The 14,432-nt window shown below is 47.1% G+C and overlaps 1 protein-coding gene across 2 annotated transcripts; it reads right to left on the bottom strand.

Annotated features, from left to right (window-relative positions):
- Positions 1–2,675: 2,675 nt before the first annotated feature.
- Positions 2,676–13,300, bottom strand: SELENOK (selenoprotein K). Of its 2 annotated transcripts, XM_036737531.1 has the most exons (5): positions 13,214–13,300; positions 5,424–5,514; positions 4,287–4,367; positions 3,432–3,518; positions 2,676–3,155 (listed from the first exon to the last, which is right to left on the bottom strand). In XM_036737531.1, the coding sequence occupies exons 1-5, from the start codon at positions 13,230–13,232 to the stop codon at positions 3,152–3,154; spliced, it is 282 nt and encodes a 93-aa protein (XP_036593426.1). In that variant the 5' UTR covers positions 13,233–13,300; the 3' UTR covers positions 2,676–3,151. The 2 variants fall into 2 exon arrangements, with proteins under 2 accessions (XP_036593426.1, XP_036593427.1); XM_036737532.1 differs by lacking the exon at positions 2,676–3,155 and having other exon boundaries at positions 3,428–3,518; positions 13,214–13,269.
- Positions 13,301–14,432: the final 1,132 nt, after the last annotated feature.

Below are 14,432 nucleotides of genomic sequence, written 5' to 3'. Positions count from 1 at the left end.
ATCCCAAGGTTCTGTCTTCTTTTGGCAAACTCATTAGCTCTCATGGGTTTAAGTATCTTGTATCTCCTCTTTGTCTCTCTCTCTCTCTGTTTTGGTGTCTATCTCTGTCTCTCTCTCCCTGTCCAGGCTCACTCTCTTCCATGCTTCAGTACAAGATCACCAATTGCATGTTAGACTATTTTGAAACGGATGTGCCAGAGACATTTAAAATTCAACATGTTCAAAACTGAAGTCATCATCTTTCTGAGTGCGCATTTTGGCCAAAGACACCACCATCCTTCCAGGCTCCTAGGTTCATAACTTGGGAATTATCCAATTAGTTGCACAATCTTGCCACTTCTACTCTCCCACCCAAGCTGGGCAGTGCCCTGTGCCCAGAAGGCCCTCCCTCCTTTCCTTCTCTTGCTTTAAGCTGCAGCTCTTGTCACTTTTTTCTGCACGACTTCCTCTTGATCTTCCGAGGGCCACAGGTGTCCTCCTGCCCAAACTACCTGTGTCCGAGTCCTTTTTATGTATTTGTACTTATTCCTTAATTCTTCCCATGAAGATTGTAGGGTCCTTGTAAGGAGGAATTTGTGCATGTGTTCCTGGTGCCCAGCACACAGTAGGGGGCACATGAGGCTGGCTGATCAATTGGGCAGCTGACCACCTCAGTGCACTTTCATTTTTTGCCTATCAGAGAAAGGATTTTTATCTGTTAGATCTCTCTCACTGCAGCACATGATGTATGCCTCATAGATGGAATTGAATTCTAGCTGAGAATTTTCCAAAGATTTAACTTAATCCAACAAACATTTCTAAGTGCCTACCATGGATGCTAGGCTGGGGATGCAGGCCCAGAAACAAGTCCTAACTTCTTACTGTGGGGGAATAATAGGCCAGGTACACTTAACATTTGGGGCAGAGAAGGCACTACTCATTGGGTGTGGGAAACAGAGAAAGGCCGTCCCTTGGGAGGTGGCACAACAGAGCCTTGGAAGAAGCTGGGGAGGCAGTGCCAGGCAGAGGGCAGCCTGGGCAAAATAAGCAGTGGTCATTTATTAATTGCCTACTGTGTGTCAGGCAATTGAAGACAGATCCCTTCTTTCTCCCCCCAACCCTCCAAGAAGGATTACAAGTTAAAAGCAGAGAGGCCCTTCAGGATGGGGGGAGTGGGGTGCCCAGACTTGAGACTTCACTGGTCTGGGGAATTCCCAAGTGAGAAAACTCCCAGAAACCAATCTGGGCCAGCATCTTCTGTGCAGTTTATATAGAGCTGGAAGGGTTGTCTTGAGCACAGAGGTTGTGATTCACCCAGTGACACAGCTAGTGTCTTAGGTAGGACTTGAACTCAGGTCTTCCAGGCTTCATGGCCTAGCTCTCCCTCTTCTTTTAAAGAGGAAGGGCTCCAAACAGGCCAAGGGGGTCAGTGAGGAGGAAGGGGAGAAGTGGGGGGAGGAGTGCATTTCATCAGGCAGGGGCAAAGGCCCCTGAGCTAGAAGGTCCTGTGAAAGGAACGGCTGATGGGGCTGATTGGCTAGAACAGAGAGCCTGGGGGTGTTAACTTGTGCAATCTGCCAGTGAAAGGTTGTCAAGAGAAGAGTCTGTCTGGACCCTAAGGGAAATGGGGAATTCATTACTGAAGCTTCTGGAGCAGGTGAATGGGAAGGCCTGCAGCTTTAAACAGATTACTTGGCCAGGTCCAAAAAGGCTGCAAAGAGTGAGCAAAGGGGAAATCTGGAAGTTTGCAGTCCAATTAGGAGAGGGACTCGATCTTTTTTTGTGCCATGGATGTCTTCTCAGATTGTTTTTAAAAGCCTAAAACACAAGATTACAAAGGAAACCACTAATAATTATACAAATATATTTTGAAAAACCAGAACAAGTTTATGGACCCCTGAATTAGGTTATTGTGGTAATCCAGGGAAGATGGGAGGAGAAAGAAGAGGAGGGCCTGAGCTAAGAGGCTGAAGCTTGTGTGAGCTGCCAGAAAGGGATGAATGAAAGAGACACAGGAAGCCTAGACCAGTAGTTGGGGGGGTGGGGGGAAGGGGGCAGCGACTGACAGTCAAGAGAGTCCCTTCCTCAAAGATCACACTTCCTTTCAAAGGGGTTGCCCACAGCACCAGTAATAAGGCTGATGCATCCTCAGCTGCAGGGTGACTTCAAGAATGTGGGTGTGGGTGTGGGTGTGTGTTCTTTTTTTGTTCCACATGGCATATGTCTTTATTTAGAAGTACTTCTCTCAGCAGAGTCACCTTAACAAGCACTCACCCAAGCAATAAAAAAAACCAAACAAACAACTTCAGATTATTTTTTTCCCCTTGGATTTCCAAGTATATCAAAATTAGATTTCAGTGTTGAAAATTTCAAAAATATAATCTCACCTGTGAACTTTGCTTCATTATTCAAAACATAAAGGTTGCATTTAGCCTCCTATCTTATCAGGCTTCCGCTTGGATCTCTTAGGAATACAGGATTTTCCCCTAAGGTACAAGATGCCTCAGTACCTTGGGGATCTGTGCTTGACACAAACACAGACTACTTCAGGTACTCATGGGGCCATGTTCTTTGTAAAAAGATGGAAGGCATCTCTCTAACACGTTGGAGGCTCATAAAGATGCCTAATCATGCAGATCTCATGAAGCACAGTGATTTCTTTACAAACAAAAGCAAAGTAGATGATGGAACACTACTTAGGAAACTGAAAAGTGCCATGTGATTTATTCATAAACTAAAGCAAACAAAGGAACATATTTAAGAAATGAAAAATGACCACCCACAGTAATATTAAGTCTTTCCTGAACTTTAAAAATAAACTTAATGTTTTTGTAGTGATGGTTTTCCCCTCAAATTCAGGGGACATTATCAAACAAGGCGGAATAAAAGCAATGCTTTGCAAGCTGAAAATATTTACTATTAGAACTACATGAGACTTTTCACAAACTATACAAAATAAGAGATAGTGAACATGTGCATTTATACAACTGCAATCAGTCACACTGGATCCCAGCTGGTGGGAGTTCCCAGCATAACATCATTAATCTGTGGAGAAACAGAGCAAGCTTTCTTCAGACACAGGGCCCTCCACTGCTCCAAGGTCAACACTTGATTTTCTTTTCCTTTGTCCAAGGGAGGGTGTGTCTTTTCGCCCGCTTCTCAGAGCAGGCATTTACCTAGCAGAGGAGAAGAACCCAGTTAGCAGGGGCACTGAGAACATTGCACCCTCAAGCAGCCATCTGAATAAGGCAAGAAAGCTAGAATACTAACTAAATTAATCAAATCATTTTGGTATGTTATCAATCTAGACAAAAATCGAATGTAGCTTGATGAAAGTGAATCCATCTTTCCAAGTGTGGTTCTCTATTAAAACAGCCTCAATAGTCAAAGTAGGAATTGTTTTAGAAACAAAAATGCTTTGGAAATAACAGATGAGATAGAGGTCCCATTACCTTCCTCATCCACCGGCCATTGGAGGGGGGTTAGGGCCTTTCAGGTGATTTATCCGGCCCATTCTGCGGCGAGGATTTCCCGGAGGCCTGTTTAGAAGGAAAATAAACTTATCAGTCCATGTGTCTATCTACGTCCCCCGCCTTGGTGAAGCAGCTTCCACAATGGCCCTCTCAAGTCTCCAAGGGGGCCCTTTTCTTGCTTTCCCATGTAGGATGCCAGCCTCAAAGCGTAGTGAAGAAATAACTCCCTCAGTGGGTGAAAAATACTGAGCCAAAGAAGTAAGAGGGGCTTAGAGTCAGAATACAATGTATTCATTCCCAGAAACAAGGTTTCAAGTTCATGTGCAAGTTTATTTGCACTTTCAATGTTTAGCAGCTAGGTGGCACCATAATGCATAGAGTGCTGGGCTGGAAGTCAGGAACACTCATCTTGGTGAGTCCAAGTCTGGCCACAGACTTGCTTACTAGCTGTGTGACCCTGGGCAAGTCACTTCACCCTATTTGCCTCAGTTTCCTCATCTGTAAAATGAGCTGGAGAAGGCAATGGCAAACCACTCCAGTATCTTTGCCAAGAAAACCCCAAATGGGGTCACAGAGAGTCAGACATGACTAACAACAAGCCTTAAAACGTAACAACCAAAGATTCGGAACTGGAAAGGCCCTTGGAGACCATCTTCACCTAGCCCTTATCTTACAAATGAGGAAACGGGAGGGCCAGGTCATTAAGTCCTTTGCCAGGGCTGGGCTTTGAACCCAGGGGCTTACCTGTAAAACCCAGCAATCCCTCCCCCCAGAGTATCACACTATGTTTCCTCTCAATCTAGATACTGTGATTTTCAAAATGCAAGTACGTACCCTCTTCCATCATCATACCGGGAATCAGATGAACTAACGTAGCCTCTTCTTTTCACATCTTGTTGAAGCAGGCTTTTGAAACTGAAAGAGGGAAGAAATGAGAAGGCTGAAAAGAAACTTTTAAGGCAGGTACCAGTTTCAGTTACACTTTCTAATGGATCTGAAACTGAAGAAAACCAGATGACATTAAGGCTTGGTAAGAATTAACTGGTTAGCCTAAAATTAATTTCCAGAGTAAAGTCAATCAAAGCTAAGCAGGACTGTGCTCCAGGAGATGTGAATGCACACTGAAAGCTGCTTGAACTAAACACTCCACAAACACCAAGAGTGGACTTGGCTTTCAAAGTGAAGGTCTTAAGAGCTCATACTCCCCAGGCCTCCACACACTCATACACTCCAGACATGTACAAGGCCCCCAGAACCTTCAGAGAATTCAGGTATTCTTTGTTGCTAATGTACAAATCAAAATGGAGCTCTTTGGAGGTGGAAACCTCAGTGAGTTACATGGTCTTTGGGGGCCAAGGATTATTGCTTTTTTCTCTTTTCTTAAAAAAAAAAAATCTCCTAGCCCCCAGGTCAAGCACATTTGCAGACACTGAAGAAATTCTGGCTGAATCTGCAGGTGTTGGTATAGTGTAAAACGATCCCAGATAGCCACAGCACCATTGGGTGTCAACAGCACCTGTCAGAAATCCCACCACCCATGGACTGGGCCATGCTCCACACACAGGTTTGCAGCTCAGTTTAAGAGACGGCCACAAATTACCGACTGTTCATGAGAAAACAGCAATGAGGTAGATAAAAAATTACTCAGAAAAGAAAAACTGAGTTTTTGACAGACCTCATCACAAAAGCACCACTGCATTTTCCACTTTAGAGGCAGGGTTGCTCACTGGATGGATCACTACTGCTCAACCTCTGACACGAGCTCTGAGGCTCATCTCAGGGAAGAAGGGCTACCACACTGATGGAAGCCCCAGGCTCCAAAATTTAACCTTACAATGGAGACACAGAGGAGGATTTAGGGGAAGGGACACTATCTGAAGGCTGGAGGAAGTGGAGAACCACACTGATGAGAGGTCACAGATTCACACACAAAAAGGAGCTAAATTAACAGACATTTGTAGAAATACTCACAACATAATCACAAAGTCAGCGATTCCCCAAAAGAGATCTGTTATGAATGATAAACTCCATAGTGACCGATTCCGGCTGTCTAAAACCTGACCTACAATCAATGATGGAAAAGCAAACCAGAAAATCAGCAACATCCTCATTGAGAAACAGATAATTTATAACAGGTATTACACTAAAATGCTCAAAATAAACATTTCATTAGTCACCAACCCCTAACAGATTCAGGCTTCCAAGTGAACATTCTGCCTAAACATACCCCAAATACAGGAAACCCTGACAAGCAAAGCCACATGTCTTGGGGGGTGGTATGGGGTAGGTGATGATCTGCACAATGACCTAGGCCTTTGTTCTAGAATCTGACCTCCCTGAACTCCTCACTAACACACTACACCACACCTAAAACACCCCCACATCACCCCCACACATACACAGTTACCCAACACCCACAGAAGCCATGAGTGAGAATGTACATGCCTGACACCTGTCTTTCTTCCTGCCTGCTCAGAGACAGGCACCTGAAGGGCCACTCCCAGAAGCTCTTACAGCATACACTTGCATCCAGAAAAAACAGAATATCAGATCAATTTTACTTTAAGCCTTAAATGAGGGGCTATGGGTTTTTCAATGGTGAGCCCCCAGCTCAGTTTGGCCAGCCTGGCAGCTTCTGATAAGAGCCTGCTTGCCTGTCTCCATGGAGGCTGTTAAACCTGAAAATTTGGTTGAAGGAAACAACAGAACTAGGTGATAGAAAAATCCATGTTGTTTATTATTTTCCCTTAAAGCATAGCTAAGCTAGCTTACTTGTACATACAAGGAGTCAGAGCATAAGCTCTGGCTATCTGAACAAAGGAATGAGAAAACTTATATACGTTATTTTAGCAGACCTAGCAAGCCTGTATTATCTCACGTTTATGACCCCCATGTATGTTTAACCATGATACAAGAAGAGGATTTTCCTTAATTGAATAGGATTTGTTGAGGTAGTCTTTCTTGGGGTTAGGGTCTCATCCTTTAATGGCTAACAGGGTCAGTCTAATCTGGTCTTGTTGACAGAGGTAAGGGTATTTCCTGAGCAAACTTTTAGAGAGAACAAAGAAGTCCAGGTCCTGGATTTTCTTTCAGTTACTCATTAATTCAGGCTCTGGGTCTGGTTGAAATTAGAAATGATATAAAATAGTATAATATTTTCCACAAGGTGTAAGGCCAACTCTATCTGAGCCTCAAGAGTCCAGGCCTGGGCTCACAAACTCTTGATTTAGGCTGAATTCTCCCTCGAGACACACCCACACACAAGCTCCTGATGGCCCTCACACCTCCACATTTTGCCTCTGATTCTCTACTCCCTAACACTTCTTTGACCAGACTCCCTGGCAGGCACCTGCTGAAAGCATCTGTGCTCTCTTGGTAAGTCTGACAATTCTGTTCTATGTTGTTGATTGATCATTGTCCTTGGGAGGCTTTAGGACTTTACTCGTTTCAAAACAAAATAAATAGCTTTGTGCACTAGAAAGCAAAATTTTCAGGCACAAGAAATATTTCTAAAAGCTGTATTTGAACAAGTGAGCCTTGTTATGTTCTCCCTGGTGTTGGGTTCTAGAGGGTCCGCTTGGTCTCCCCCACCCTAGGATGATTGACCTCACAACTTTCTGCCTTCCTACCACTCCAAGGCCTCGATACCTCCTTGCCTCTTTACTGGGCACCCAGGCTAGGCTGGCACCTGGGCATTTCAACATGTGTATACATGCCCTAGGGCACCTTACTTAGGTCATTCCCATACTGCTAAGGGTCCCTCAGGCAAGTTAAAGGGACAGCCCAGCTACCAAGCACTGCTGAACAAGGCAACAAAAGCTGTGCTAAATGGGCGCATTGTAATCATGCCAATAAACCTACCACCCCCCCCCAAAAAAAGGATTTGTGAATCAATGACTTCCAATCATTGCTTTTGAGAAAGCAAGAGCTTGGCTAAGTCCTTCAAAGGCAAACACAACAGACAAAAGAAACAGTACCAACTGAAGTCCTGGAAAGTGCTTACATCCAGAAAAGGGAGAAGATGCTACTATCCCTATGGAGTCTCAAATCTTTAGGTTTTTTGAGAAGAACAAAGAGAGTTAAAAAGGGTTAAAGAGGATTAAAAAAACAAAGGAAAAAAACACCTAGAGTATGGGGAGAAGGAAGGAGAAGTTTATTGTTTCTTATAACAATAAGATAGTAATTGGGACACCAAAGGAAAAGAATTGTTCAAACATGGGGGAGGTGCTGGTGGATAGAGATAGTATGAATCTCACTCTTATCTGGTCTGGGTTGGGGAAGGTTCCAGTTGGTTATCCTGGTAGAAATTAAATAAAGTAAGCAGGGAACTAGGCTGGGACAGGGAGAGGGGCAGGGGATGAGAGTGGGGGGAGGGGAGACTCAAGCCAAAACAAACTAGCTATAGGAAGGCTGATGACAAAGAAAAACAATTGTCTGACCCAGTGGTTTGTGGAGCCTAGAAGAAGAGGGGAAAGGTAACAGACTGGGATCCACGGGGTTGTTCTAAGCAATATAAACTGGCTACCTACAGCTGAGGTTGCTCTTTTTCTTTCCTTTCTTTTTTCTTCTGAAGAAGTGGGGAAAAAAAGATTACAACAGATTTGATAGTGGGGAAAAAAAAATCAACTTAACAGTCCCGAATAGGAATGGGATAAACTAACTCCAAATACACGATCAGTGAACCTGAGTGTGGAATCCAGTCTAAACAACTGGTTATTCTACAAGTACAAATAAAAAAAGACTCATAAAGACTTAACAAGGATTAGGTTAGAGAATTTATTATTCCTCAGTAGATTCCAAAAAAGCAGGTGTGACCCAAATATTTGAGAAAGACACCAGTAAAACAGACATGGGCTAAGAACCCAGAGTTTATGTCATGAAGACCAAGTGAAGAAAACTGGGGGAATCTGGCCTGGAAGAGAGAAGACTTCGAAAGCTATGCTTTACCTTTCAGCAAGTATGGGGGGGGGGCATCCTTGTTTTGCTTGGCCCCAGAGGCCAGATCAGGTACAAGGTGTGTGAGGTAAATAAAATGTAAAGACTTCACAGGGAAGATATGTATAAATATCTATCTATTATCTATGCTAAGAAATGTTTAAAGATCAAGAAATAGGGAAACAGGGAAGTGGAAAAATTCTAAGGCCATGAAAGTCTGATGGCTCAGCCTCTGGGAAAGTTTACCCTGAAACTTTTTGTTCTTTCTTATGGTTCTGGTTTAAAGATTTGCTCAGTAAGAACAGGGTCACTGTGACCTGCTTTCCTTTACTGTAAAAGTACTGTAAAAGAATGGGGAAGGTCTCCCCCTCCCCTTATCCTATTCTCCTTCTTTAGATTTATAGATGTTACCTCAGTTGTATTAACTAAGGGAATTGGAGTTTCTGTGCCTCGATTTCCAGTTTTTTGTCTGGCTTTCGTGCTCAGATTGTAAGCCCACCTCCCAGCCAATGGTGAGAGGGGTCAGAGGTGGGTGGGAATTCTCTTGTGTTAGGTATAATTATTGGTGCTTTGCCCCTTGTAAAGCGCCTCCCTTGCTAGATCTATTCTGGCAGAGGACGCCCTATTCTCAAGAATTGAATAAAATTTATTTCTGTTCCCACCCTGAGATGGCTCCTTATTGTAAATTAACTTTTTAATTGGTGAGGATCTTTCATCCCACACAAAGGGAAGGGTGGGAGTCAAAGACAAGCCTTTAGATTCAATGTCAGGAAAATTGTCCTCTCTTAGGAGATGAGCTGAAGTGGAATGGGGGCTCCCTCTCTTCAGAGCTTTTTCAAGAAGAGATGGATAACACCTTTGCTGACTCCATTAGGAGGGATTCTTCTCAGGGTGCTGTTGAACTTAGTGGCAAGTGAAACACCTTTTCATTCTGAAATTCTGTGGGTCCAGCCTGTTGCCACTCACTACAGGTGGGCAGAAGTGAGGAGTCTCTGGTTCCTCAGTAACCAGGGGTCTGGATTCTGGGGGTACTGCAAGGCTGAACAGACTGCCAATTACTGGCACAATTCATGGAGGCTGGCCTCTGAAACTGAGAGCCAAACCTTTTGAATGACTGATTAGTCTGTGCCTTTAGCTTCTACTTGCTCAGTGGTCACTTCCCCTTCAATTCCAGGATCCATCTCTCAGAGGACAATGACTTCTTAACTGCTAAATCCAACACCCTCTCTCTCCTTTGATAGGAAGTCTCTAAAGCATATGCTACTTTGGTACCTTCCACAGAAAAAGCCTTCTCAGGGTTCTAGCTCATTTGGTCTCCTCCACAGATTTCCTTTTCTTTTTTTTCCTGTCCCTATCAATCAATATTCCCCAAAGCTTGGTATCTGATCTCCTACTTAGGCTGATTTCATGTATTTCCAGAGCAAAGTGTAGGCTTTTACCTTGCAAATCAATGATTACCAAATCTATCACTTTCAGCCAGATGGCAGTCAGGCTCCTGGTGGACACCTGCATAGAACCTCAATACTTTCAGAACCAAATTCAGCACCTGTCCCTTCAAATCAGCTCCTCCTCCTGACTTCCCTGTTTCTGTTAAAGATACAACCATCTTTCCAATCCCCCAATGCTTGAAATCTCAGCCATCTTTGTTTCTTTGCCACTCTCTTACTCCCATCTCCAATCCCATCAATTCTACCTCTGCAATCTCTGATATTTCTTTCAAACTTTTGTCACTCTCATTCAGACCCCAGAGTTGGAAGGAATGGAGAAGCCACAGAGTCCTGCTCCTCCCTAACCAAGTCTGCTAGCAGCTTTCATGAGAAGACCTCCAGGGAAGGAAAACCACTGCTTCACCTCCAAGCTGCCCTGGACAGTTTTTGCTTATGTTAAACTGCAGACTGCCTCAGCTGCTTCCAAATTCTGCCCTCTGAGGCCAAGCAGAAAAGGCATGGCAAGTCTTTAAACACTTGAAGACTACTATCATGGCTCCAAATTTTCTCTTCTTCACATTAAAACATACTCAATTCCTCCCACTAACTTGCCTAAGGCAGGATCTGAAAGACTTCTCTCTCATTCTTCACCAACCCAGCAGCAGGCCTGCACTTCCTTCCTAATATGTGGAACCAGAACCCAACGCTATGTCCCCCCCAGTTGTGGTCAGACCAGGGCAGAAATCAGAGGGTTTGTCTCTGTCTTCTCTCTCCCTCTCCTCCTCCTCTTCTCTCTGTCTCTCTCACACCTTCCTAGGTTCCACTGATGCTTGAAATCGTGCCCCCAGATTTTTTCAGACAAAAGTTATCTCCTGCCACACTTCCTCTACCTGCTACTAGTGGCAAGGATTTTTTGAACCCAAATATAAGATGTAAGTTTTATGCCTAGTAAATTTCATCTTTTTATATCTGTCCCTAGCTGGGTGGAGACATGGCATGCTATACTGCCCAGCTTCATGAACTCTGCAATGTCACCCTACTTCAGACATGGGCTGTCCTGCAATGCTGGCCTCATGAGCATGAGATGGCTTCTGGCTAGCCCCTATCTACCAAAAATGGCTCTGAATTCCAGTCAATTACCTAAATGTCATGACAAGCAACAGACATGACAATTTTAGAGCACAGATGGTCTAGTCATGGGTGCATGTTTAGACAGCTTGAGGTGTATGGGCCACACACAACAATCTTATATACCCATCACTTGTGATTGCAGGCTGCTTTGTCTTCCTGACTGAGGGGAAGGGGGGACAAGCCCAGATTGTCCAGACCTCTGTCTCCTCTCTTTACTTTCCTGGGGCCAGAAGCATAGAATCAGAGGGTTTTGGGGCTGGGAGTGATCAGGTAAGTCCTGTGGTCCAATGTGGGCTTTGAATCATCTTTATTCTACTTACAGAGCACTTCTTGGCACCTTTCCTTTGGGTCCATTCACACGAGGTAACCACCTTAGCTCTTATCCTGGAATCTGCTTCCCTCAGTTCCACAAAAAATGAGCCACTAAATGGTCTCACACCTTTCAATCATTCCTTTCTCTAACTCATGCCTCATGAAGCTGCCAAAATAATCTCTCTAAGACCTGTGCATCATTCCAAAGCCTTCTGTGGCTCTCTGCTGCCTAAAATACAAACACCTCAGCCTGGCAGTTAACTTGTTTCCAATCTAATTTCACATCATTTTACGCAGCTTTAGACTCTGCCAAAATGGACTATGTGCTGGCCTTGCCCTGTCCTGCTGTCCCAAGGGCTTTGAAAGCACATTCTTCTCTGCTTGCTGGGTTCCCTCTCAGGTCAAGGTGCAGATCAAAGGCACTTTCTCGAGTGAATCTTCTTTTTCCCTACCCCTGTCATATTTGGCCTGGCATTATTCAGCATCCACTGACACAGCCCCCACCCCTGCCCCACCCCAGCAAACTGGAAGGTTTTTGAAAGCAGTAATTTTTAGTTTTCATCTTTCTATCCCTGGTCTCTGTGCCTATCATAGGGCAGGTACTCAATAACGTTGGAACTGAAGGTCAAGGGACCAGAGGAGTTCTAGTTCTATTTACTACCTAGGAGACTCTGGGCAGGCAAATCTTTAAAACTCACTAAGCAAACCTCATTTTTTCTTGCATGTAAAACTGGGATAAGGCCTTTAAAATTACACAAGATTGTTGTCAAGAAAGCACTTTATGAACCATGATACAAATGCACTAGAAGAGTACCCTCCAGAGGAGAAGTGAGACAAGGAGGGAGGAGGATGGGAGAATGGCGAGTCAGGGGACCCGGGGTCAGATTCTGCTGGAAAACGTGGATAATACTGGAAACACTGGGGACTGTTGTGAGCAAATAATCACCCTACACTACAGAAATGGGAGCTGTTATCACTGAACTAAGCCAACAAAAAGTGAGCCACTTTAATTAAGCACATGTCTACAGCTCACAGAAAGTTTTGCTCATCTCCTTACAACCATCTCAAGAGGGAGGTGGGGCAAACATTTTATTCATGTTATGTGGCGGGAACTTGAAGCTCCGAGACTTTTATGTGACTCCTACCCAAGATCAACCAGGGCAAGTTGGTATTAGAGCGTGGGTTCAGATCCTGCCTCTGATCCATAACAGATGCATGACCCTGAGAGCCTCATCTGTAAAATGAGGGCATCTTAGATGAGACACCTGGGGCGTAGGATTGTTTCATCCTTTGCCTCTGGATCCCTAGCACAGTCTGGCTTGATCAAGTGGGTGCTTAATAAAAGACTGTTGAATGACGAATTATACCTGTGGTGCTATGATCCATAGTCTCTGAGGCTTAATAATCATCAATAAACCCAAATGCTTGAGGATACAAGGATCAGGGGAGAGGACTGTCTAAGAAACTGTGCAAACTTGTTACTGTTTCCCCTTAAAAAATATACATAGTTTGACCAAGTCGTAAAACAACAACCATGGCCCTTCGCCCTTCGCCCCCTCCCCTGTGAGTCAGCTCTCGTGCTCCCCAACATCGCTCCCTCCCCTCCTCCTCCACCCCCCTTCCCTTCTTCTCCACCCCTCGACCCCCATCACGGCCCCTCTTCTTGCCACCCTCGACAACCTCCTTAATTCCACCCCGAGATTTGGGGCGGGGCGCTCCCGGAGCCTCAGTTTCTCCTTCCGTCACACGTCTCCCACGGGCTCGCCTCGAGGGCCCCCGGGGCCCCCTCCAGCTGGAGGGCTGGCCTCCGAGGTCACCCTCCCCCGGCATCCCCGAGCCTCAGTTTCCCCCCAGCCCTAGGGGGCTGGCCTCCCAGGGTGGGCGGATCCCTTTCCCCGCTTCCCGGTGGCGTCCGGACCAGTCCCCTCCCAGGCCCCGAACGCGCCCCTCACTCACCGTTCGAGATGTACACCATGGCGCCGCTCCTGCCCGCAGCACTCCACCCTCCACCCTCCGCCCGCCGTCTCCGGTGGTCTCCTCCCGGCTTCCGTGGCGGTGCGGGGGACCCGCCTCCTCTGCCACCAGCGCCGCTAACGTCACAGGGCGGGGCGCCACGCAAGAGTGATCTGGGAGAAGTCCATTGGCTGAGCGTATGGGGGCTCGGCCCGAAGCCGCGCGTGCGCCGCCAGGCGTCTCTACGACAATAGTGGGCGGGGCGTAAGGGGTGGTAAATGTGCGTCGGCACGTGACCGGAAGCCGTCTGCTCACCGAGCCTGAGCCGCCTAGAGAGACCCTAGCTGGTTCCGGTGCAGAGGCTGCTCCTTCTCGCTGGAGCTCCGGGCTTACGAAAGTCGGGGAAACTGAAGCCCCAGCTGTAAGTGTCTGAGGCCGCCTGCAGGAAACCGGCGGCCCCCGTCCGGCCGTCTCCACCCGGGCCGGGTCCATGCTGTGGGGTGCCCGGGTCTGGGGGCGGCCCCTTCCCCGGAGCACCTGGCAGCCGAGTAGGGGCTGAGGGGCAGGGGCAAGCTCTTATTGGGCGCTTGCTGTATGCAGAGCCGCGTGCTGTAATCCCGGGGGGTTGGGGCGGTGGTCCCGAGGCCGGGCCAGAGGGCAGCCCGACCGCCCAGGGGGCCCCGTGACCCCCGCGTGGACCCGGCGTATCCGCTGGGCGACCCCTGGGCCCCCCCGCCGGGTGCACCCACCCCCACCATGCCCATCGAGTGGTCTCTGACCCCGAAGAGCCAGGGGTCCCGGGCGGGGAGGGGGAAGCCTCCCCCAGACCCAGCCTTTCCTGTATCCTCCTCTTGCCCTTGGCCACGTCCAGCCCCTCCCTGGGACCCCCAGCACCCTCTCCCTGCCTCCAGCGGCGCTCACCCCCAGCCCGGTCTCGGCCTCTGGTCTAGGCACCACCGGACCCGTGTCCTGCTTGTGGGGCTCCCCCCTATCGGAAGCGGTTACTTAAGAGATGCCCATCCCCGCCTTGGCAGTGCAGGTGCCTCCAGCGCCCTGGCTCTCCTGCCCCGAGCCACCACCGCCCCCAGCCCCAGGTTTGCCCCTCTCCTCAGCCCTCCCCTCCATCTCAGTCGTGTTGACCCCACCTTCTAACTGCTCCTCACTCCTCTCTTTTATCCACTCACAGCCTCTATCCCAGGTGAGGCCCTCATTACCTCCCCCT

Source organism: Trichosurus vulpecula, chromosome 9 (genome assembly GCF_011100635.1).
Source record: "Trichosurus vulpecula isolate mTriVul1 chromosome 9, mTriVul1.pri, whole genome shotgun sequence".
NCBI lineage: Eukaryota > Metazoa > Chordata > Mammalia > Diprotodontia > Phalangeridae > Trichosurus > Trichosurus vulpecula.
Note: the sequence above shows the minus strand (reverse complement) of the source record. Positions and strands in the feature narration are given on the sequence as shown.